The sequence below is a fragment of the Bubalus kerabau genome, chromosome 1, assembly GCF_029407905.1.
Source record: "Bubalus kerabau isolate K-KA32 ecotype Philippines breed swamp buffalo chromosome 1, PCC_UOA_SB_1v2, whole genome shotgun sequence".
Taxonomy (NCBI): domain Eukaryota; kingdom Metazoa; phylum Chordata; class Mammalia; order Artiodactyla; family Bovidae; genus Bubalus; species Bubalus kerabau.
The window spans coordinates 146,046,090-146,073,402 of NC_073624.1; the positions used below are offsets into that span (position 1 = coordinate 146,046,090).

Consider the following 27,313-nt stretch of genomic DNA (forward strand, 5'->3'; position numbering starts at 1 on the left):
TTTGCCATCTATTGGTCCAAGAGTAGGTATACCTCTTACCAAGGATACAACCCAATGAGGAAGGGGCCTCTTTGACTCTCCCTATTTGCAAGTATTATCTGTGGGAACTGGATGTAACAAGAAACAGCACCAGAGCTCAGGCTAAACTATCTCAAGGTAAATTTATGAAGACACAGAAACTTAAGAAACAAGTGGGTGCCACTAAGTCATCCACTAAGTTTGGGGCAAACATATTTTTTTTTCTCTAGTTAACAGCCACTTCCCATTTGTTCCTGCTGATAAAATCTCTAATTTTTTTTTGTATAGTAAGTGACTAGTCAGAAAAGTGGGAGAAGGCGATGGCACACCACTCCAGTACCCTTGCCTGGAAAATCCCATGGACGGAGGAGCCTGGTAGGCTGCAGTCCATGGGGTCGCTGAGGGTCGGACATGACTGAGCGACTTCACTTTCACTTTTCACTTTCATGCATTGGAGAAGGAAATGGCAACCCACTCCAGTGTTCTTGCCTGGAGAATCCCAGGGACGGGGGAGCCTGGTGGGCTGCCGTCTATGTGGTTGCACAGAGTCGGACACGACTGAAGTGACTTAGCAGCAGCAGCAGCAGTGTAACTCTTTGAGATGCAACATGAGGGAAGGTCAAGAGAAACCCAGATGCCTATGTCAGTCATACTTCTGGACCAATAGATGGCAAAAGGAAATGGGATTTTCATGATGGGCTCTGAGTGCTGATAAATGGTTAACAAAAGACTGGTCTATGTTTTATTGACTATGCAAAAGACTTTGACTGTGTGAATCATAGCAAACTGGGAAATTTTTAAAGAGATGGAAATACCAGACCACATGACCTGCCTCCTGAGAAATCTATATGCAGGTCAAGAAGCAACAGGTAGAACTGGATGTGGAAAAACAGATTGGTTCCAAATCAGAAAAAGAATATGTCAAGGCTATCTATTGTCACCCTGCTTATTTAATTTATATGCAGAGTACATCAGGAGAAGGCAATGGCAACCCACTCCAGAACTCTTCCCCGGATAATCCCATGGAAGGAGTAGCCTGGTGGGCTGCAGTCCATGGGGTCACGAAGAGTCAGAAACGACAGAAGCGACTTAACATCAGCAGCAAAGTACATCATGAGAAATGCTGGGCTGGATGAAGCACAAGCTGGAATCAAAACTGCCAGGAAAAATATCAATAACCTCAGATATGCAGATGACACCACCCTTATGGCAGAAAGTGAAGAAGAACTAAAGAGCCTCTTGATGAATTGAAAGAGGAGAGTGAAAAACTTGGCTTAAAGCTCAACATTCAGAAAACTAAGATCATGGCATCTGGTCCCATCACTTCATGGCAAATAGATGGGAAAACAGTGACAGACTTTATTTTCTGGGGTTCCAAAATCATTGCAGATGGTGACTGCAGCCATGAAATTAAAAGACACTTGCTCCTTGGAAGAAAAGTTATGACTAACCTAGAGAGCATATTCAAAAGCAGAGACATTACTTTGCCAACAAAGGTCCATCCAATCAAGGCTATGGTTTTTTCCAGTAGTCATGTATGTATATTAAAGTTGGACTGCAAAGAAAGCTGTGTGCTGAAGTTTGATGCTTTTGAACTGTGGTGTTGGAGAAGACTCTTGAGAGTCCCTTGGACTGCAAGGAAATCCAACCAGTCCATCCTAAAGGAAATAAGTCCTGAATATTCATTGGAAGGTCTGATGTTGAAGCTGAAATGACACCTGATGTGAGGAACTGACTCATTTGAAAAGACCCTGATGCTGGGAAAATTGAAGGCAGGAGGAGAAGGGGACAACAGAGGATAAGATGATTGGATGGCATCACCGACTCAATGGACATGAGTTTGAGTAAGCCCGGGAGTTGGTGATGGACAGTGAAGCCTGGCTTGCAGTAATCCTTGGGGTTGCAAAGAGTCAGACACGACTGAGCAACTGAATTGAAGTGAACTGAATAACTCTGAATCACAACCAATCAAAGGGCAGGAAAGTAAGAACTGTCCACCCCAAGGACAGAAAATAATGGAGTGCACTCTTTACAGAGAATTTTAAAAACAATAATGAAACACATTAAATATTAATTCACTTTTTATCACTACCCTGTACTGGCAATTCTAAAAAAAATGTTAGTGATAAGATACTCCTTCCCACATGCAGGGACTAGTCCTATCCATGTCCTCTGGTGTGTTAGGGATAGTAAGTTTACTATCTTAAATATCTAATGACATGAAATAACTAATGATTTTTGTTATTTAAGCAACTCTCATATGAGTTTTCTCTTACATGCAGGCAAAACATTCTTAGGTGCTAAAGTTTTTCACAGAAAGGCACAGATTCAGAGATTGCCAGATCAGGTGAATCTGGCACTAAAAGGAAAGCCATGAGCCCCTGCTCTGAGGACCTACACAGCTGCTCAGCTCCCAGGCTCCCCACTTTTCTCATCACGTGATTATGGCTCCTGCTCTGGTATGTTCAGGAGATTCTCCCTACTGGGTCATCAACTGACTTATAATAAACTGCCTTCATATTAACTACCATGAGCAGGTTTCTTCACCTTGTAACCAAAAGAACCAACTGAAAAACAGAACCTAGCATTTAACAACTAAATTACAAAAGACCAAATATAACATGCTGATTGAATTCACATTGTAAAGTCTATACTCAAAAGACAGAAAATAGACAAAAATATGCCTAAGTATTGCTTATAGTAGTTAAAATTTATCTAAATGAAAATAACAGAACAGATATATGACATTTTTTTGAAAAAAATATAATAATGTGGGAAAATTCAGCCAACTATTACCTATAAAAAGACAAAATGACATAATAATTTGAAAACATTTATTTCTATCCAGCATAAAGACTTTGCTGGATGGAAATAAACTAGATATCATTAGTTGCTATTTCTGAATAGTCATATCAAGGCATATTAATATTATTCCTGTTCATTTTCTATTATTTTCAAACTTTTAGCTCTAAAGATATAAAACAATGTCAAAGTAGTTAACTAGCACATATTTTCTTTTCATTACTATGTTAAGAAAATACACTAGGTTACTATTGTTCAGGATGAGAATATATACATATATAATGAAATCAATAAGGTAGATAAAATACAATCAAGAAACATTTAAAAATATATAATGATGTTTGAAATTCATGAGAAACTTCATTTTATAAAAAAGGATCATCGCATTCCAAGAAAATCTCTCAAAATATATATATATAATTTATTTTAATGAGAGGTATTTTTAAGAAAATAAAAAATATTAAAAAGTATTTAGTTCTTTGCTGTTACAACAGTATAATCAAAACCTGAGTTATGTTTCCGAGAATATGTCTTAACTATCTTGTATTCTATTATGTGATGAAAGAATCATCTAGGTTTGACATGGAATCTCATGCCTGTCTGTTATTGATGTAGTTACATGTTCAGACTTATTTTATTCTTTAGAACACCACTACTCAAATATATATGGTGGTTGAAGTATGTGTTATATTTCAAATCAATAAAGTGTTTTCCTATTTTTATTTTTTCCTTTTTCCTACCTTTATTTTTCTGAGTGAAGAAAAACTTGTTTCAAAAAATGTGGAGGAAAATCAAGAGATATAACTATATTAAAAGATGGGAAATGATGATTTATTTGAAAAGCCAGGAAATGCCTAAAATTTCCATCCACTATTTTCAATTATACTTTGCCCATGAATAGAGATTTCTTTCAGAGGCAGTGTAAATTGTTGAGATGTATGGATTACAAGGCATGAGACTCATTATCCTAGATCATATATAGTAGCACTTTGCTTCTAGAAAGGCCACCATTAAAAAAGTCTCATAATATTTCATAAAATTTATTATATTTCGTATCATCCTATTGCAGAAAATGACAAGAGCAAATGCAGAAATTAAAAGATAAAAATCATACCAGATACAGCCAGGAAGTCATCAATGCTTGTAATGTCATCTACAGCTTCAGTGAGGACATGGATATGATTCTCCCACGTGCGCTTGTACATTTCCATGGTTTTTTTGACCACTTGACTTTTGGGTCTTGCAGCCAAAGCAAGTGCAGCATTAATAATCTATAAAAATACAGAATGTTCACTTGGTGATTTATTTCAGAATACTTACCATTGTGCATATGACAATTTTTTTTTAATTAGATCTGTTTATGCCCTCATGTGTATCTCCTTTGCTTTTGGTAATAGTTTAATTTTATTTTTGGTCATTGATTTTAGAACTGTTTGTCAAGCATCAGTGTACTAAGAACTACAAGAGATAACAAAGATAATTGATATCTGCCTATAAAGAGATTGCATGTAACTTAATGAGAAGGACATCATATAACTCCAGCTCAGTAGAGTATTCAATACATACCATAATTACAGAAATGATTGACAGTCTTTAGAGAGAGAGCACCTACAGCAGCGATTCTAAAAAAAGGTTTCAGGAAAGAATAAGGTTTAACTGGTCATTTGTATTTACTTTGCATAAGTAGGTAGTGAATCCTCGTTGTATGCAAATCACAGGAAGAAAAGCTTTGACTTCCTTGAGGACTTGAAGAATTTTACCAGTAGATATTCAATGTTGATCAATTATTTCGTTTGTCCACTCATTATCATTCAATATTTCAAATATATTATGAGGTTTTTTGTTTGTGTTTGTTTGTTTCAAGGTATCAAGCACTGGTCTTGGTTTTAGGGATATGGCAGTGAACAAGGCTCCCCTGGTGGCTTGGACAGTAAAGAATCTGCCTGCAATACAGAAGACCCACGTTTGATCCCTGGGCTGGGAAGATCCCCAGGAAAATAAAATGGTAACCCACTCCAGTATTCTTACTTGGACTATTCCATGGACAGAGGAGCCTGGAGGGCTACAGTCCATGGGGTTGCAAAGAGTCAAACATGACTGAGCTGCTTTCACTTTCATTTTCTTTCAATGAACAAGACATGAGGGGAAAAAAAAAAAAAAATCACTGTCTTCATGGAGCTTATATACCAGTTAGGAGAGATAGCGCTTGCTCACTTGCTCAGTTATGTCTTACTCTTTGCAACCCATGGACTGTAGCCCACCAGGCTCCTCTGTCCATGGGATTTCCCAGGCAAGGATACCAGAGTAGGTTGCCATTTCCTTCTCTGGGGGATCTTCCTGACCCAAGGAGAGAACCCATAGCTCATGCACTGGCAGGCAAATTCTTTACCACTGAGCCACCTGTGAAGCCCAGGAAATTAGTAAGTGAATTTAATAAAAATATATGGTCTCTTCTATGATTATAAGAATTAAAGAAGAAAACATAGAGCAGAGAAGGGGGATAAGGCATGGAATTTTAGCGAGGCTTCACAGTGAAGGGGGCACCATGGGTGGGAAAGAATTTGAAGAGAGAAGTGGCAATATTCAAAAGGTGAGCAAACAGGAGAAATGCTATGAGATTGGTAAGTAGTCTCACCTAGAGCCTGGGTATGCATAAGGAGCCCTTAACTATCCTCCTCAAGACTGGAGTCTTATTTGGAAGGTACTGGAGAGTCCTTTTGGAGAAGGCAATGGCACCCCACTCCAGTACTCTTGCCTGGAAAATCCCATGGGAGGAGGAGCCTGGTGGGCTGCGGTCCATGGGGTCGCTAAGAGTCGGACATGACTGAGCGAGTTCACTTTGACTTTTCACTTTCATGCACTGGAGAAGGAAATGGCAATCTACTCCAATGTTCTTGCCTGGAGAATCCCAGGGACAGGGAGCCTGGTGGGCTTCCGTCTACGGGGTCGCACAGAGTCGGACACGACTGAAGCGACTGAGCAGCAGTAGTAAGAGAGTCCTTTTGACTTTTGAGTGATTTGCTCAGAACTACACTTTAAATAGATTAATTTGGCAAAGGAGGCTACTGTAATAGGATACAAGAGTAAGAAAGATCTTGGACTGCAATGGCGGAGGTGTTGAAAAAGTTTTGACAGGACTTTTAATAATTTAAATTAGGATAGATCAATTATTGTCAAGAATATCATGCAGACATAAATGATTCTGTAGAAAATAATGTTTTAGAACATGGAAATATTCCCACAATAGTGTAATAACAGCAGATTACAGAACATCATTCTTCATAAAATGCCACTTCTAGCAAATACGCTAGAACTAAAAGTTAGATAAATCCATACAAATAAAAATAGTCCTTTCAGAGTGATGGAATTTTCAGTGCTTTAATTTGATTTTGTGTGTGTAACTGAATTGTTCAGACTTTCTATGGGGAATATGCTTTAGTTGTATACTCAGAATGAATGAAGTTATTCTTCAAAGAATGGTGATTACTAAGGTTCTTCCATGATTAATGAAGAGAATGATTATAGTATTGATAGACAATGAGAGATCAGAGGTAAAAAAGTCATTCAAGGTTGTAAAAGCAGATGTGTGCAACTGTTTTGGAAGACATTGTTGAAGGGTATTAGATGTCAACCTTTCTAATACAGAGGTTGACTTTGAAGGGACTCTTGGCTCTCTCTACAAATTACATAGTGGTCAATCAGAGATATGAAATTGAATTTCATAAAAAAGTTGTCATTCATTTACTCATTTATTTGTTTCATGCATTGTAATAAATCAGTGCTATGCAGCAACAATGTATCCAGTTCTACACTGAATACTAAGGACACCACAATGAAAAATATTTCATCATAGTTTTTGAAGCAGCCCATGATCTAAAAGAGGAAGAAGACCAAAGCCAGCCAAATGCAACATACCAGTGATTCTCAGACTTTAGAATGTATCTGAATTCCCCTGAATGACTTATTAAAACAGATTCCTGAGTCACGCAGTAGAGTTTCTGATTCAGTTGATGTGCTTTGGAGCCTGAGAATTTGCCTATCTGACAAATTCCCAGGTGATAGCGATGCTATTGGTCTGGGGCTCCCAGTTAGGAAACCACTACAATACTTAAGTGTTACAATGTAGGGGCTATTGTAAAGGTGAGCAGAAGATGCCTTAAAACATGTGGGAGAGGTATTCAGTTCCATAAGGAAAGATGTTTCAAAGGACTGAAATCTGAAAAATAAGTGGAAATTAGTATAAGGTGATATTCATTTAGGAAGAGGCAATAACAAGTACAATGAAAATCTGGAAGCAAGGTAGACCCTAACCTCATCTTCTTGGGAAGAGGAGATAGTAACAGAGTTGCAGAAAAATTAAAAAAAAAATAATGGAAGAGAGGAAAGAACATAGGTTTGAAAAGCACCAATACGTATGAGGAAAGGATAAAATGGAAGTGATAAAGATGAGAGAAGAAATCATCAAGGACATAGAAAAGTAAGGTATTCAAGAGTTGAGATGAGGAAGAAAATCTTTTCAAAAGGTCAAATGCCATAGGAAAGTAAAGAATAATGAGGATTAAAAATGACTTTTGAATTTGGAAAATAGGAATCATTGGTGTGGCCGAATATTGGACACAAGATTCAGATTTCACCAACATATAATGGCAACAATAAAAAGAATCTTTTTTCTATTCAGTAACTTAAAGGCTGCACCTCACTGGTGTGATTTTCAACAAATTACTGGCGGTACAGGAGGAGAGAAATTAATTGCTTGAAATTGTTATGCTGATATTCTCTTATTTCTTTTTTATGAAAGAGGAACATGTTGAATTTTAAGGAAACGTAACCTACCTTTAGTAATAACAACTGCAGTATTCCCGGACTTTAGTTTTAGAGCTTTATTAACCTAATAACTTATAATGTAGGACAGGGAAGCCTGGCGTGCTGCAGTTTATGGGTTCGCAAAGAACCAGACATGACTAAGTGACTGAACAAAAACAACAGCTCCCAGTGTACACTGCAGAGGCTCTGGTCTCTGGTGTTTCATTGTCCCTGCAGGTGAACAACTGTACATATGTGATTGTACTGCCATTATGCCTTCACAGTCTGTGCATACTTTTTAAGTACTCGTGTAGTTCCCTTAGTGGTGATGTGGTATCAGAAATATATGGCATGCTGTATTTTGTATGAACATTTTCAGTTCTGCAGCTGATTCAGTTTAACTGATTCAACACTGCACACTACAAGAAATACATATCCTACTTGACTCCTGATATTTAAGTTAAAACTAAAAGCAGAAAAAAAAAACTTGAATGATGTGCAAACCTTCTTTAAGGCAGAAGAAATCTTCATCCTAGTGTCGTCCTCCTAATATTTTAGCTACATATCTTGAGAAGTGGGGGAGAATATTCTCAAATCCTCCTTATGCATAGGTAAAGATGACTTAAGTTTAAAGTGAATGATGTTGCTTCCTGAGGCCTCTTTCTTTAGATTATGGTTGATATGTGTACATACCAGAATCACCCTTGACCCCATTCATCACCTAATCAGTCGATTATCCTTTGAAACAGCATCTTTAACTTTAGGACCTTTTTATATCTTATTGCGGTTGTTCAGTTGCTCAGTTCTTTCCGACTGTTTGGCACACCATGGACTGCAGCACACCAGGCTTCCCTGTCCCTCACTATCTCCCAGAGTTTGCTCAAACCCATGTCCATTGTGTCTGTGGTGCCATCTAACCATTTCATCCTCTGTCGTCCCCTTCTCCTGCCTTCAATCTTCCCAGCATCAGGGTCTTTTCCAATGAATCAGTTCCTTGCATCAGGTGGCCAAAGTATTGGAGTTTCAGCTTCAGCATCAGTCCTTCCAATGAATATTCAGGACTGATTTCCTTTAGGATGGACTGGTTTGATCTCCTTGCAGTCCAAGAGACTCTCAAGAGTCTTCTCCAACACCACAGATCAAAGCATCAATTCTTCGGTGCTCAGCCTTCTTTATGGCTCAACTCTCACATCCATACATGACTACTGGAAAAACCATAGCTTTAGACTATACGGACCTTTGTTGGCAAAGTAATGTGTCTGCTTTTTAATATGCTGTCTAGGTTTTTCATAGCTTTTCTTCCAAAGAGCAAGCATCTTTTTATTTCATGGCTGCAGTCACCATCTGCAGTGATTTTGGAACCCAAGGACATAAAATCTGTCACTGTTTCCATTGTTTCCCCATCTGTTTGTCAAGAAGTGATGGGACCAGATGCCATGATCTTAGTTTAACAGGACTATTTTTTAAAAATGATCTTATATATGAACAGGACTATTTTAATACCCTTCCAAATAGTTTCCTAACCCAGACCCTGTTTGCTCCAGGCCATTCTCCTTGTGACAAACAGATTTATTTTTCAAATGCACAAGAGATCCTGTCCCACACTGCCTGCTGTAATGACCACCCTCATTTTAGCCTACATTCCAGCTGTCTTCAGCTTTATCTCCTGATCACATCACGTATCTCCATACTTCCACGATTTTTTTTTTTCTTACAACTGAATCTGCCTCAAGACCATTGCTCCATCACTTTCCATTCTTTGGTCCTTCTGAGGAAACGAGTCTTAACCTTTTACAAACCTGTTGAAATACCATTGCATACTGTGACATCTGTCCCATTCCCTATACTCCAGAATGTGAACTGTCTGCTGTTTTTTAAAAGAACTTTGTCCATATAACCAAATAGTAATTATCATATTGCATGAGTGTTTATACACCTCTGCTCCATATAAGCCTCTTCATAGGAGGGACTGTGTTTTATTTATCCTTGCTTCTTGGTACATTAAGCATGCTAATTTTAGTTCCCTCTATATTTATTAACTCTCCCTAAAAGATATTAGTTGACTCAAGGTTTACTCTTAGAGAACAGCCATAGATAGCCAAGTTCAGCATATTTTTTTTTTCCATTTTCAAAAGTATTTAGATCATATGCTGGTATTCAATTCAAGAACAACCATTAGTAGTCATGGGCATGATGTAAAAGGTTAAGGCATTCAAATCTCTACTGAATATTTGAACAAAGACTTACACAGAGGCCATGTAGTAAAATCAGAACCAGAAGGGGACTAGTGGGGTTAAGGCCCTGAGGACGTAGAACAAACCAAAGTTGAAAGGAAGAAGACAGTATGAGTAGATCGAAGTTATGATGTAAAGAAAAGAAAGAGCAAAGAGTAAAATAAGCCAGTCAATTGAAATAAAAATGAATGAAACTGTGTACCCATCAAACAAAATCTTTTTATTCTCTCCTCTCTTCAGCCTATCAATCTGACTATTTTAGATACTATTCTAGATTTGACTAGAATAAATCTGACTATTCTAGATTTTATATTCATAAAAGTGGAATTGTATAATATTTGACCTTTTGTGTGTGGCTTTTACATGTAGAATGATGCTTCCGGGGTCCATCTGTTGTAGCATGTGTCAAAACTTTATTTCTTTTTAAAGCTGAATAATATTCCACTATACCTATATTTTGCTTATCCATTTCTCTGTTGCTGGACATTTAGGCTGTCTCCACCTCTTGGCTACTGTGAGTAATGCATATGCATTGGTGTACAAATATCTCATCAAGTCCTGGCTTCCAAATATTTCATCTATACACCACAAATTGAATTTCTGGGTCATGTGGTAATTCTAAGTTAAACTTTTTTGAGGAAATGTCATACTGTTTTCCACAGTGGCTATACCATTTTACTTTCCAGCTCGCAATATACTAAGCTTCCAATTTCTCCACTTCAGTGTCCTAAGCAGAGTTTCTAAGCAGTTCATTGGAATTAATATTTTGAATACAATGAGGAAGATGCTACCAGTATTCTCATTTTACTAGTGAGACAATAAAGGCATGAAGACTGAATAATTTGTGCAAAGTTATAGAGGGAACACTAGATTATAAGACAAGAGGCTTAAATTAAAGTTTTACTTTGCTTCAAACTGATTTTATATATCCAGAAGAGTCATATTGGCTCTCCCAGGACTCATTTTCCCAGAAGAATAGGTAAATTTGCACTGAATTTGGGGGTGGGGTCAGTACCTGAGTTAGCTGATCCTTCTCAGGTTCCTTTGAACATACAGATTTAATACTATCAACTGATGTATATATTTCTCTTAAAAGATTCCTAAAAACAGTTACTTTCAAAGTGAACATAAATCCATGTAATTTAATTTTCCTCAGACATATTTCAGTATTGGCATTGATACAAATAATCTTAAACATTTTAGTTAATATAACAAAAGCACTTTGTGGATTAAAAAGATGAGTTATGCGGAAGTACCTATAGATCTGATTACCTCAGTGTCATGGCATGTAGAAAAAATTAAAATAACTAGATATATGATACCTCAAATACATCTAAGCTAGCATGTGACAAGAATTTATATGATATGTACTTAAACTGGTAACACTATAATAATTTTGGAATAGTAGCAACCATGGTAATGACATCACATTCAATGCTCCAATTTTGTGCATTCTTTTCTTAGTTTCTTAAATAATATTCTTCTACCAAATGTTTCTCACTTTCTATGTTGGTGTTTCCACTTTTCCTTAGTTTTGATAATCTTTTATTTTTCGTCTTCTTTCATTTATTGGAAACTATCATTGCGTTTTAAAAGTAAGCTACATGAGTGAAGTAAGCCAGAAAGAAAAACACCAATACAGTATACTAACGCATATATATGGAATTTAGAAAGATGGTAACAATAACCCTGTGTACGAGACAGCAAAAGAGACACTGATGTATAGAACAGTCTTATGGACTCTGTGGGAGAGGGAGAGGGTGGGATGATTTGGGAGAATGGCATTGAAACATGTAAAATATCATGTATGAAATGAGTTGCCAGTCCAGGTTCGATGCACGATACTGGATACTTGGGGCTGGTGCACTGGGATGACCCAGAGGGATGGAATGGGGAGGGAGGAGGGAGGAGGGTTCAGGATGGGGAACACATGTATACCTGTGGCGGATTCATTTTGATATTTGGCAAATCTAATACAGTTATGTTAAGTTTAAAAATAAAATAAAATTAAAAAAAAAAAGAAATGTACATTAAAATCATCTTAATTCTAAAAATGTGCCAATAAAAATATAAACAAAAAAAAATAAAAAAATAAAAGTAAGCTACATGATATTTGCCATCAAGAATCTCCATAGTCACATCTTTATGTTAAATTATAAAAGCATTTTGAGGCTGGGGAAGGGTGGTGGTGAGGAGGTGTAACCTGTCATAGACCATCACAAGTTTATAAACAACTAGATTGCATTCAGCTTTGACCTAATAATGTTGCAGTCTCATTATTCCATGAAGGGACGATCCCTATATGAGAGCCTTACTCACATGAGTCTTCTCATGAGGCTTTAACTTGCATTTGTGTGTGTGCATGCTAAGTCACTTCAGTTGTATGCAACTCTTTGTGACCTTATGGATTGTAGCCCATCAGATTCCTCTGTCCATGGGATTCTGCGGGCAAGAATACTAGAGTAGGTTGCCATGCGCTCCTCCAGGGAATCTTCCTGACCCAGGAATTGAATCAAGGTCTCATATCTCCTGCACTGGCAGGTAGGTTCTTTACCACTAGCACTACCTGGGAAGCATTTTGGATACACATTAAAAAACCTACTCTCTGTATGCTGTGCTTATTGCTCAGTCATGTCCGACTCTGTAACCCCATGGATGGTAGCCCATCAGGCTCCTCTGTCCATGGGGATTCTCCAGGCAAGAATATTGGAGTGCATTGCCATGTCCTCCTCCAGGGTATCTTCCCAACTTAAAGATCAAACCCAGGTCTCCTGCATCGCAGATGGATTCTTTACTGTCTGAGCCACCAGGGAAGCCCAACCTACTCTAGTGATGAAAAGTAATTTTTAGAAAGGGAAAGGGGTGGGAATTTCCTGCTGGTTCATTGGTTAGGACTTAGGCACTTTCACTGCTAAGGGTCTGGATCAATCCTTGGTCTGGGAACTAAGATCTCACAAGCCCCAAATGAGAAAATAAAGTAAAGTAAACTAAATAGGGAGGGATGCAAAGTTGATTTTTGGGAGAATGTCTATGTGTTTCTTTTACACATATTCTAGTACAAGCTTTTCTCTCTCTTAATCCATACCGCTAGAGCAAAGGAGAAAATTCAGCTTAGGACTATTTAAGTTATGGAAAACGTAATACTCCCTAGAAGGTCTGTAAAAGAAAACTACTTTACAGGAAAATCAAAATACTATTTTCCTGTCCTCTATACTAATTATTAAGACAGGTTGGTGGTGGTTCGTCGCTAAGCCGTGTCCAACTGTTTTGCAACTGCATAGATTGTAGCTCTCCAGCTGCTCTGGCCATGGGATTTCCCAGTCAAGAATACTGGAGTGGGTTTCCAAGCCCTCCTCCAGGGGATCTTCTGAACCCAGGGAAAGAATTTAGGTCTCCCTCTTGCAGGTAGAATCTTTACCATCTGAGCCACACAAATACACAAAGAATTTAGTTTTGATAAGCTCAATGATCATTTTGATATGCTAATCATAAAAGTGTCCCTTAAACAAAAATGAATGTAAGGAAAACTGAATCTAAAGAAACATTATACTTTTTAGATTTAACTATAATATAGTTAAATATAGCCAACATACGCTGGATCATCAAAAAAGCAAGATAGCTCCAGAAAAACATCTATTTCTGCTTTATTGACCATGCCAAAGCCTTTGCTGTGTGGGACCACAATAAACTGTGGAAAATTCTGAAAGAGATGGGAATACCAGACCACTTGATCTGCCTTTTGAGAAACTGTATGCAGGTCAGGAAGCAACAGTTAGAACAGGACATGGAACAACAGACTGGTTCCAAATAGGAAAAGGAGTACATCAAGGCTGTATATTGTCACCCTGCTTATTTAACTTATATGCAGAGTACATCATGAGAAACGCTGGGCTGGATGAAGCACAAGCTGGAATCAAGATTGCCGGGAGACATATCAATAACCTCAGATATCCAGATGACACCACTCTTATGGCAGAAAGCGAAGAAGAATTAAAAAGCCTCTTAATGAAAGTGAAAGAGGAGAGTGAAAAAGTTGGCTTAAAGCTCAACACTCAGAAAACTAAGATCATGGCATCTGGTCCCATCACTTCATGGCAAATAGATGGGGAAACAGTAGCTGACTTTATTTTTCTGGGCTCCAAAATCACTGCAAGTGGTCATTGCAGCCATGAAATTAAAAGACGCTTACTCCTTGGAAGGAAAGTTATCACCAACCTAGACAGCATAATAAAAAGCAGAGATATTACTTTGCCAACAAAGTTCCATCTAGTCAAGGGTATGGTTTTTCCAGTAGTCATGTATCCAATAGTCATATATGGATGTGAGAGTTGGACTGTAAAGAAAGCTGAGCACCAAAGAATTGATGCTCTTGAACTGTGGTGCTGGAGAAGACTCTTGAGAGTCCCTTGGACTGCAAGGAGATCCAACCAGTCCATCCTAAAGGAGATCAGTCCTGGGTGTTCACTGGAAGGTCTGATGTTGAAGCTGAAACTCCAGTACTTTGGCCACCTGATGTGAAGAACTGACTCATTTGAAAAGACCCTGATGCTGGGAAAGATTGAAGGCAGGAGGAGAAGGGGACGACAGAGGATAAGATGGTTGGATGGCATCACCGACTCAATGGACACAAGTTTGAGTAGGTTCTGGGAGTTGGTGTTGGACAGGGAGGTCTGGCGTGCTGCAGCTCATGGGGTCGCAAAGAGTCAGACACGACTGAATGACTGAACTGAACTGATAATATAGAACTAAAATCAGAGAAAATTTGCTTAAAAAAAGACAATTCTGAAATCAGTACTGTGTATTACGAATTAAGGTAATGAAAATACCTTAATTTCTAATGATTAAACAAACAAAAATAACCAAGATTTTTTGGATTCATTTTAATATGCCACTCAGGTATTTAATAAGTTTAGAATTTGTAATATAAAAATATATCTATTATTTTCCAAATCATTTGGGATCAGGTGGAAAAATTAAAAATGAATTTGATAGCTTTGCCAAATTGATAAACACTCTTTTAAAGATAAAAAAAAAAAGTAATTTTGTACCAGAAACATCTACAAAGTTCCTTTTAAGGCACCAGCAATTCCACATAAGTGTAAAAGCAAAGGGGGGCTTCCCAGATGGCTAGGTGGTAAATAAATTACCTGCCAAGCAGGAGATGAGGATTCAATCCCTGGGTCAAGAAGATCCCCTGGAGAAGGAAATGTCAACCCAATATAGTAAAATCCCATGGAAAGAGGAGCCTTGCATGCTATAGTTCATGGAGTAACAGTCAGACATGACTTAGCAAATCAACAACAACAAAATAAAGACAAAACATATGCTATTTATTAAATTTTAAATGTACTTTATGATAGTTTGGAAAATTTTTAAATTAAAAAAAGTATATATTTGCATTGTCTGAATGCTTTGGATTAGACATTCTTTCAATGTATTTGGAATTTCTGAAGATTTAACTAGGTCTTATCTAAAAGCATGAACTAAAAAGAGTTCAAAAACATTACGAGACTTAACATTTTTAATCATCAAGAGTGTTTTCTATTTATCTACTATTTATCTAAAGCAGAAAAACAGACAACACAAACTCAGAAAATGGATACAACTTGGTGACTGAACAACAAGAGAGTAAAGTCACACACAAATATTTGATAAAGGTTAACAGGTATATAAAACTCAGATCATATAAAGCAATATTTCCCCTGCACTTCCAAGATGTATAACAAGATATGTACATAGGATACAGGGTAAGAACTGGGTTAAAATAGGCAAGGATGACTTGCTCTATTTTTCTCATTACTTTTATTCTCACTCTTTCTCCCTCCAATGGGTTCCTAGAAGAGACATTTTCTTAAAATTCTTGACCTAGCATTTTGGCTTCTTGGATACTATGTCCACTGCCACAAGTCTACACTCTGGTACCATTATCTCTCAATTGGACCATTAAGGTAACTTTAACCCTGGTTCCAGCCACTCTCTACAATCTAATATTTCTGAATTATAAATCTCATGATGTTCCCATCTGTCTCTTAGGATAAATGCAAAAGTACCTAACTTGGCTTTAAAGCTCGAAATATTTGATGCCTGTTTATTTTTCTAGCATCATTTATCATCAGTTCCCCTTTCTACCTCTTTCTAGGTAACTAATTCATCTAATAGAGGTCACAACAAGAATAATTCATCTAATAGAGGTCACTTCCTCAGGAAAACTTTATTAAATCTAGGTAATCTAGGTCAAGTTTCTTGTGATATACTGTCATAAAACAATACATTTTTCTCATTGTGTATTTATCTCATTATGTAATGGGATGTTCATTAGAGTGAACTTTGAGTTCATTTGATATGTGATCCATATCCCTCACTGTAGTGAAAAGCATGAATTTTAATGTTTTAATGTTATTTCCCCAGGGCATGTGGAAAGTATCTAGTAGGATCCCCTTTCCATATAACTAGGGCTCCAGTCTACAGTTCCTTCTACTTTGCTAGCCTACACATTTAATAAAGCCTTTTCCCAAGTAAGTACATCCCTACAAGGAATTTTTATATTAGTACCTAAAATAATAGCAATTTTAAAAGTCTATATTGATTTTCTTATAACTAAAGAATGGAATCACAGGGAGAAGTATGGAGGCACTGATAAGGTTTGTATTCAAAAGAAAAAGTGCTGATTAAATCTTCATAGTAAGATATTTTGAGGGCCATTCCAATGAGGACCATTAGCCAATGGACTGCACCACCAGGACTTGCCTATAGTTCAATATTAGAGAAACTAGAGTTAGAGAAAGGTAAACATAAACATGGAATTTTTCCTATTGAATTACCCATACTCAAAAATTCACCAATTTGCTAATTGTTCAGATTTGAATTCTGTACCTTTGTCAGCTAGGGTTTTCCGGTCAGAACAGGAAAACAAGAAGGAATCCAAGATGGAAAGTCAGTTAAGAAATATTGTGGCAATTTTAACTATATAGTCAAGACAAACAAGGGAGTGTTCTCTCATCTATTCAAATCGCCCTGAGACCATAAAAGCAAACCCTTTTATTACCAATGTATAGATGGAAACGGAGAAGGCAATGGCACCCCACTCCAGTACTCTTGCCTGGAAAACCCCATGGATGGAGGAGCCTGGTGGGCTGTAGTCCATGGGGTCACTAAAAGTCGGACACGACTGAGTGACTTCACTTTCACTTTTCACTTTCATGCATTGGGGAAGGAAATGGCAACCCACTCCAGTGTTCTTGCCTGGATAATCCCAGGGATGGGGGAGCCTGGTGGGCTGCCGACTATGGGGTCGCACAGAGTCGGACACGACTGAAGCGACTTAGCAGCAGCAGCAGCAGCATAGATGGAAAAGTAAAACTAAAATTAAGAAAAATAGAATATATTAATAATGAACTATCAGAAAGATAAAGCAAAAAAGTTCCAAACAAAATAACATCAAAAAATAAAACAGCTAGGAATAAATTTAATCAAGAAGGTGGAAGATCTATACTCTGAAGACTATAGGTGAAGAAAATTGAAGGTGATACAAAAAAATGGAAAGATAGCCCATGTTCTCAGATTGGAAGAATACATATTGCTAAAGTTTCCATACTATGCAGATCATCTACAGATTTATTAAAATCCTTATCAAAATATCATGACATTTTTTCACAAAACTAGAACAAATAATCCAAAAATTTATATAGACCCACAAAGACCCTGAATTGCCAAAGCAATCTTGAGAAAAAAGGACAAAACTTGAGGTAAAAAAATTCCTGATATCAGACTATACTAGAAAGCTACAGTAATCAAACAGCATAGTATTGGCACAAAGCACAGACATAGACCAATGGGACAGAATATAGAGTTCAGAAATAAACTCACATCTATGGTCAATTAATCTATGACAAAGGATGAAACACTATATAATGGACAAAAGATAGTGTCTCCAACAAGTGGTGCTAGGGAAACAGAATAGCTACATGTAAAATAATGAAAATAAAGTTTTTTTCTTACATCATAAAAAATATAAACTCTAAATGTAAGCCCTGAAACCATACAACTCCTAAAAGAAAACACAGGCAGAATATATTTTGACATATATTTTGGCAATGTTTTTTGGATCTATCTCCTAAGGCAAAATAAATAAAAACAAAAATAAGCAAATGGAGCCTAATCAAACTTAAAAACATTTGCACAGCAAAGGAACCATTGACAAAATGAAAAGATAATCTATGGAATGGGAGGAAATATTTGCAAGTAATATGACCAATAAAGGGTTAATATACTATATCTATCTATCTATCTATGACCAATAAAGGGTTAATATACTATATTAACCAATGCAAGTAATATGACCAATAAAGGGTTAATATACTATATCTATCTATCTAATATGACCAATAAAGACTTAATATACTATATCTATCTATATATATACATACACACACACTTATAATACATATATTTTATAATAGCATATATTAGTATATAGTATATATATATAATAGTATATTTATACTATGTATAAATATGTATGTGTAGTATGTGTGTGTGTATGAATATATATGTATATATATGTATATGTTATTCCCTGGTGGCTCAGAGGGTAAAGCGTCTGCCTGCAATGTAGGAGACCGAGGTTCCATCCATGGGTTGGGAAGATCCCCTGGAGAAGGAAATGGCAACCCACTCCAGTACTCTTGCCTGGAAAATCCCATGGACGGAGAAGCCTGGTGGCTACAGCCCATGGGGTCGGAAAGAGTTGGACACGACTGAGCGACTTCACTTACTTAGAGAGCAAGAGAGAGAGAGCTTATACAACCAAATATCAAGCAAAAACCCTCAAAAAATTGAGACAAGATCTGAAAAGACAGTTTCCCAAAGAAGACACACAGAGATGGTTAACAGGCACACAAAAGTATGCTCAACGTTGCTAATTTATTGCTGCTGCTACTGCTAAATCGCTTCAGTCGTGTCCGACTCTGTGCGACCCCATAGACGGCAGCCCACCAGGCTCCCCCGTCCCCGGAATTATCCAGGCAAGAACACTGGAGTGGGTTGCCATTTCCTTCTCCAATGCAAGAAAGTGAAAAGTGAAAATGAAGTCGCTCAATGGCGCCTGACTCTCCGCGACCCCATGGACTGCAGCCTACCAGGCTCCTCCATCCATGGGATTTTCCAGGCAAGAGTACTGGAGTGGGGTGCCATCACCTTCTCTGGCTAATTTATTAGGGAAATGCAAATCAAAATCACAGGAGATATCATCTCATATCTGTCAAAATGATTATCATCAAACAGATCACAAAAAATCAAATGTTGGACATGATATGGAGAAAAGGGGACCCTCGTACATTGTTGCTGGGATTGTAAATTGGTTCAATCAGTATGGAAAACATTATCAAGTTTCCTCAGAAAACTAAAAATAGAATAACCATATGACCCAGCAATTCTAATTTTGGGTATATCTTTGAAAAATATGAAAATACTAACTGTAAAAGATATGTGCACCCAAATGTTCATAGCAGCATTATTTACAATAGCCAAGTTATGGAAATAACCTAAGTGTCCATCAACATGTAAGTGAATAAAGAAGCTGTGATGTGTTTGTATGTGTGTATTCTATCAAATGTGTGTGTGTGTGTATAGAGAGAGGGGGTGGAGAATATACTTTCTATATATATATATATATATATATATATATATATGTGATAGAATATTACCAGAATTTCATAAAAAATAATGAAATTCTATCATTTGCAACAAATGGATAGACCTAGAGAGTATTCTGATCAATGAAATAAGTCAGAGAAAGATAGATACTGTATTTTACCACTTATAATTGGAATCCAAAATAAAAAAAAAAATATGTAACAAACAGACTCACTGATATAGGAAACAAACTACTGGATACTAGTGGGGTGAAGGAAGAGAGGAGAGGCAAAATCCGGGTATGGGATTGAGAGATAAAAATTATTATGCATAAAATAGGTACACAAAAAGGCTATATTGTATGGCACAGGGAAACATAGCCATTATTTTGTAATAACTTCAAATAGAGTATCATCTATTAAATACTGAATCACTATGCTGTATACCTAAAACTCACATAATACTCTAAATCAACTATAGTTTAATTTAAAAAAAAAGGAAAAATAGATGCTACCAACAAAAGGGAATATTAGTAAATTTTTCTAAGCTTCTGTTTTTTAAAGATCTGAAGACAGGGAGAGATAGAGGGGAAATAAAACAAAATTCCCTGAGAATGAATTTGAGTTGCCTTTCTCAATTAGAAGCTTTGTATATAGTTGGGCAACCCATTCTTTATATTTTCTCTTTAATCTGTCAAATTTGGAATATGATATCTATCCAATAGAATTACTTAGAATCAAATAGTAAAGTATATTATATTAGGAGTGATTTCAAAACATAAACTATATAACGTTAAGGTATTATTATGCACAAAAAATCCTGATTTTTTTAAAAGCAGTTAAGAGTGAGAATTTGAGGAGAAAGTAATTTTCATTCTGGAAATGGAAGAAAAGATAATCATTTTTCCATATCAAATAATTATAAACACTATTATTGGAAATTTACTATATTAGAGAAGACTTCTTCCTGATCAGAAAAGACTGTAAAAGTTCTGGATGTTTATTTCACTCTCAAGGACCTGGAATCCCTAATTGCTGAAGCATATTCACTGGTGCATGTGAAGTACCACAGTAATGCCCTACTTATTGTAATAATTACACACTGAAGAAGCAATGGCCTACATTCAGGAGAACTCTCTTTGGGAGTATGCTTCTTAAGTAAAACAAACAATCTGAATTTTCAGCTGCTAATGAGTTCGTTGATAGATATTACCCTAGGAAGATATAATGATACTATACACTGGAAAACAGCCGCTCTTCATTGAAGGCAGACCTGAAATTCTTAATTTCCATGTACTATTTATTTTTTGCTCAGCAGCCTTGAGCCATAACATGCATAGTAAAAGATAAATACAATTATGTAAAGTTTAAAAAATAAAATAAAATTAAAATAAAATTAAAATAAATAAATAAATAAATAAAAAATAAAAGATAAATAAAGCTGTGATTTTAAATTACAGATGTAAATATGCTGGGCGATGTATAGAACTCAGGAATAAAGTACTACTGCTTCCTGGGAGCTGGACCCATGCAAATTAGAATGAGTAGGACACAAACTGAACGGGAGGAAATTCTGTCTGGGGAAATATAGGTGACAAACCTACAGTGACTTTTGGCAGCTGGCTGAGTCTATTTGAAGAGCTAATGTCATTTCACATAACAGACTGGGAAGAACTGGATTCTCTCCATGATGTGGACCAAGCATAATTTTTATGATGACTGAGTTTTCTTGACATAAAAGACATGTTTCCTTCCATTTTCTAGCCTCGTTTTCAGCTGTCCTGATTAGGAATGGGAAGGAATGATCTGAAAGCTGAGGCAATGGTTGCAGTGAAGATTCAAGGGATAATCAACATGCAAAATTCACAAAATTATGACCAGTTGAATGTGATGGACAAGAATTAAGAAGGAATTAAGGATAGTTATCACTTTGATGACAAAGGTCTGTATAGTCAAAGCTAAGGTTTTTCCAGTAGTCATGTATGGATGTGAGAGTTGGCCCTTAAAGAAGGCTGAGTACTGAAGAATTGATGCTTTCAAATTGTGGTGCTAGAGACTCTTGAGAGTCCCTTGGGCTGCAAGGAGATCAAACTAGTCAATTCAAAAGGAAATAAATCCTGAATATTTAAGAGAAGGACTGATGCCGAAGCTGAACTTTGGTCACCTGATATGAAGAGCTGGACTCAAGGAAAAGATCCTGATGCTGGGAAAGATTGAGGGTAGGAGGAGAAGGGGATAAAAGAGGATGAGATAGTTAGACAGCATCACCAACTGTCAACTGGATATGAATTTGAGCAAACGCCAGGAGATGGTGAAGGATAGAGAAGTTGGAGAAGGCAATGGCACCCCACTCCAGTACTCTTGCCTGGAAAATCCCATGGATGGAGGAGCCTCGTAGGCTGCAGTCCATGGGGTCGCTGAGGGTCAGACACGACTGAGCGACTTCACTTTCACTTTTCACTTTCATGCATTGGAGAAGGAAATGGCAACCCACTCCAGTGTTCTTGCCTGGAGCATCCCAGGGATGGGGGAGCCTGGTGGGCTGCCGTCTATGGGGTCTCACAGAGTCAGACATGACTGAAGTGACTCAGCAGCAGCAGCAACAGGGAAGTCTGGCATGCTGCACTGCATGGGGCTGCAAAGAGTTGGACACAGCTTAGCAACTGAACAACAAAAAAAGGATAGTTCCCAAGTTTCTGGCTTGAGTTACCAGTTAATGGTATTTCCAATGACAGAAAGAAAAACTACAGAAGACATGTCTTAGGGGAGAAAAATAATTAGTCACAAAAGCCCAAGATTAAATCAGATGTGAAGCATTTTATGTGCAACAAAATTTTTACCAAAAAAAGACTCACATAAAATTTAAAACTACTGATGACTCATTTAGTTGAATTTGGTAGACATTTTTTTTCTTCCATAGGAATTGTTTTCACTTTTCAAACAACATGAGTGGTTTGTTCAATTTGACAAGTGGTTTTAAAAACAAATTTGTGATGTAAGAGAATAAATAGCAATTAGCTCCTGTGTGGAACCTGATCATTAGCTTAACAATTCACAGAAGCTAAAGATGCACAATAGTAAGGGTGAATAGGATTAGGACCACAGTGACCACACCAGACTATATCTTTGTGTTTCAGAGCATGAAATTCACTTATATTTAAGGTTCAATATTTTTGAATGCAAAGACAATATAGATGTTAACACAGAACCCAACCCATACAATGGTTTCACTCATTAACTTCAAAAAAATCCAGCACTGAAAGTAAGACTTTTCTTAGTTAATCTACGTTTATGTGAGATAAACTGAAGGCAAGCTTTTGTGGACCCTTCCATTTCCCTTTAAAGAATGGGTCTTCTCCATGATGTTATTAAAATCAGTCAAAAGGATTAATATCTCTTCAAAGCAGAAGAAAAAAAAAGAAAGAAAGAACACCATATTTTCAGGTGCTCCTCTATGATCTTTTCACTGTACTGAAACACTAAAAGATGTCAGTCAGCCCTCAGGACGTATCACAAAGTCACCACCACCAGCAGGAGTAGTAATAACCACCCTCTCCACAAGTCAATCATAGACACTGTCCTTATATAAAGAGTACAGTCTTTCTTACATTTGTTACAAAAGTTGGTAGAAGCCCCTGTTAAAGCTCTTTCAAGGTAGTGGCCTTAGAATTTTTAGAGTAACTGGTGTTACTGGACTTAGCATACCAGTTTTGCTATTTCTGGGAAAGATGTTTCCAGAGCTTAGCCCTTATAAGTCCACTGTGTTTAGAGCTGAAATATTAAGTGACTTTGGAAGTATTGGGTCTTCTCTGATAGCTCAGTTGGTAAAGAATCTGCCTGCAATGCAGGTATCCCTGGTTCAACTCCTGGGTTGGGAAGATCTGCTGAAGAAGGGATAGGCTACCCCCTCCAATATTCTTGGGCTTCCCCTGTAGCTCAGCTGGTAAAGAATCTCCTGCAATGCAGGAGACCCAGGTTCAATTCCTAATTGGGAAGATCCCCTGAAGAAAGGAAAGGCTTCCTACTCCAGTATTCTGGCCTGGAGAATTCCATAGATGGTATAGTCCATGGGGCCGCAGAGAGTGGGACACAACTGAGTGAATTTCACTTTTACTTTGGAAGTATTGACTTTGAGTTTGATTAGCACTTCCTGTGAGATATTTTAATAATGGGGCAGTGTTGCAACCAACATAACAAACAACAAAGCGCTTGCTTCACAGGCAGTTCAGCCTGCATGCTTCTAGAGCATACACATGACTTTGGTGAATCAGGCATTTGAAACTTTTCTGATAAACTTTCTAAATAATTATCAAAATGTCATTTGAACCCGATAGACTAACCATGAAAGTATAAAGAAAATTACTGACTTTAAGCATCCTGTTGTCAAGAGGTGCTGTGAATTTAAAGAAAAGATAAATGTCTTCCACAATAATACTGTCCTGATATAAACGAAATCCATCCTAGCTAGATTTTAGATGAGTAGGAAAAAAGCAATTTTAGAGATCATTAATACACTTCAGTCTCACAATTTAACTTACTTTCACTAGGTTTTTTTTTTTTTTTTTAATGTGTGTGATAGCTCTATTATTTTATTATTCCTCAGCTTTTCAGTTTTATTTGTTCACTTACTAGATGTATCTTGCCAGTCTATAGGATTTTAGTCTGGAAAGTTCTATGGGCAGAGGAGCCTGGCAGGCTATAGTCCATGGAGTCACAGAGTTGGACACAAGTGAGCACACATCAACCTGCAGGACTTGTGTTCCAGTGTGATGATGCTTGGCAAAGTACTACTGCTATCATTACTGGGACTATCATCATACTATAATTATCTCATAGAATTGTGTAAAGCCTTAGTGACCGTAGTCTGTTGCTAATATCACCACAACACAATGACTAGGTGGCTAGTATGTTTGGAATGATCTCACTTGAAATACAGGGGTTTTGCTGTAAATGATATTCTCTTTGTTAGTTTATGGGTTAGAGGAAGTCACACCAGAAAGTTAGATGAGTCAGTTCTGAGATCAGGAGAAACACATAAAATGCAAGGGAATCACTTGACCACTGATTGAGACAGATATGCCCCAGGTATCTTATTTTTTTAAACTGAAAAAATAAAAATGGTTTATGGGTAAAAACTCATGTCTCAATGTGTTGTAGGGCCAAATAATACCATCAGTATCACCTGCATTGTTAGGCATGTAGAATCTCAGGTGCTTATTAGACACTGAATCAGAGATCTGCATTTTAACAAGATCCTCAGGTTATTCATAGGCACATATTAAAAGCACTACTCTAAATATTGAAAAGCACTGACCTAAAAGATTAAAATTTAAATTACTTAAGTAAAATAACCATAACACTTCCTGGTTGATGTTTAATATTTCATTCCTTTTCTTAACTAATTCAGAAAATGAATTAACCCATTTTCACTTCATTTTAGCCAGCTCCCCTTCTTTTATCTCTATTTGTTATCATCACACACACAAAAAAAGAAGCACTACTATCATAAATACCAATAACAAAAACAGACATTAAATCCTTCCTGGTTTAAACACTGGAGATACAAATACAAGCCACAGTCCCTGAGCTAGAATCCAAGGTTTCTTTGGGATGACAGGAAGTTATCTATAAAACTTAAATGTGAGGTGTCTGTGTAAATAAAATAAAGTTTCTGCCTGTTAGTAATATCACCACAACACAATGACTAGATGGCTAGTATGTTTGGAATGATCTCACTTGAAATACAGGTTTTTGGCTGTAAATGATATTCTCTTTGTTAGTTTATGGGTTAGAGGAAGTCACACCAGAAAGTTAGATGAGTCACTTCTGAGATCAGGAGAAACACATAAAATGCAAGGGAATCACTTGACCACTTGACCACTGATTGAGAGAGATATGCCCCAGGTATCTTATTTTTTAAACCGAAAAAAAAAAAATGGTTTATGGGTAAAAACTCAAGTTGAAAATCATTAGTACAGATGTTCTAAACTGAATAAATGAGGCTGAGGCATTTTTCACATGAATTACTGTAGGCGAGCATAAGCAGCAGTATCTTTAGGTGTATTTTACTTTTAAAACAATTCTTAAAAAAATACAGACACAATAATCATCACTATGTTAAATTTGGCTTTCCTAGGTTGCAGTAGTGGTAAAGAATCTGCTTGCCAATGCAGGAGAAACAAGAGACTTGGGTTTGATCCCTTAATCAGGAAGATCCCCTGGAGTAGGGAATGACCCTACTCCCATTTTATTGCCTGGAAAATTCTATGAACGGAGGAACCTGGTGGGCTACTGTCCATGGGGCCCCAAAGAGTTGAACACGAATGAGCAAATGGAATTTGGAAGAGACAGACTTGGGTCTAGGTAGGTGTTGATTGATGAACAGACCTACATTCCAATTTCTAGTCTATAAATTGATGTGTGTGTTCATCTTTTACATGCCTTCCAAAACTATATTAAAGCAGAAATTACTCCTTCTCAGGCCTTATCTTTTACAACGCATGATCCTCATATACAAATTCTTCTAATTTTCCTTAGTTTGACCTGGATCTTTTCCATATCTATTTTTAAATCAAAGTACAGCAATTAGAACTACATTCTATATTTATGGCATATGCTAACCCATTCTGGGAATTTTATCCTCAGAACAAATACATCTTAATAATCATCAATGATTTTAACCCATTTGCTCACCAATCAATAATTTCAATAGAGAATCTGCAGTAATTCTCAGGTTCCTCTTGTTATTTCCTGTACAAATTCCATCATCATGCAGGGATAGCTTCAATCATTTCCTTATAAATCTACAGGATACATGTTATAAAAGAACATGATCGCTTTCATTTCTGCTCAATCTGCCAGAACTACAAATACTTGCTCAGATTTAATCATACCAGTTTGACATCTCCATGGTGCTTTTATTCTGTACTGCCGTTTCCAGATCTCTTGCAAAAATGTTAGTGTTGCTGTTGTTCAATCACTAAGTTGTGTCTGACTCTTTGTGACCCCATGGACTGCAGTATACACCAAGCTTCCTTGTCCTTTACTATCTCCCAGAATTTGCTCAAACTCATGTTCATTGTTGCCCCCCCAACCTCCTCCACTCAAGCCTTTGTAGTATCAGAGTCTTTTCCAATGAGTTGGCTTTTCTGTCATGTGGCCAAAGTATTGGCGCCTCAGCTTCAGCATCAGTCCTTCTAATGAATATTCAGGGTTGATCTCCTTTAGGACTGAGTGGTTTGATCAGTTTGCTTTCCAAGGAACTCTAGAGAGTCTTCTCCAGCCCCACAGTTCAAAAGCACTAATTCTTTAGCACTTAGCCTTAATTATGGTCCCAATTTCACATCTGTACATGACTACAGGAAAAGTCATTGCTTTGACTAGATGGACCTTTGTTGGGAAAGTGATGTCTTTGATTGTTAATATGCTGTCTAGGTTTGTCATATCTTTACTTTCAAGGAGCAAGCATATTTTAATTTTATGGCTGCAGTCTCCATCCTCAATGATTTAGGAGTCCAAGAAAATAGAGTCTGTCACTGTTACCATTTTCCCCCTATATAATTTATGAAGTGATGGGATGCCATGATCTTAGCTTTTTGAATGTTGAGTTTTAAGCTTTTTCACACTCCTCTTTCACTTTCAACAATATACTCTTTAGTTCCTCTTCGCTTTCTGCCATTAGAGTGGCATCATCTGCATATCAGAGGTTATTGATATTCCTCCCAGCAATCTTGACTCCAGCTTGGGATTTATCCAGCCAGGCATTTTGCATGATGTACTCTGTATATAAGTTAAATAAGCAGGGTGACAATATACAGTATTACC

General features: G+C 37.1%; 1 protein-coding gene across 20 annotated transcripts in view; it reads right to left on the reverse strand.

The window, feature by feature from the left end:
- Positions 1 to 27,313, reverse strand: part of CTNNA3 (catenin alpha 3) — a 1,911,430-nt gene that overhangs the window by 623,913 nt on the left and 1,260,204 nt on the right. For 19 of the 20 annotated variants that reach the window (XM_055590589.1, XM_055590598.1, XM_055590586.1 and 16 more), the window contains one exon: positions 3,935 to 4,091. In XM_055590589.1, the coding sequence (XP_055446564.1) occupies positions 3,935 to 4,091 (157 nt within the window). Of the gene's footprint in view, positions 1 to 3,934; positions 4,092 to 15,004; positions 15,040 to 27,313 lie in introns of those variants that run through there. The other variant, XM_055590748.1, reaches the window with a different exon arrangement.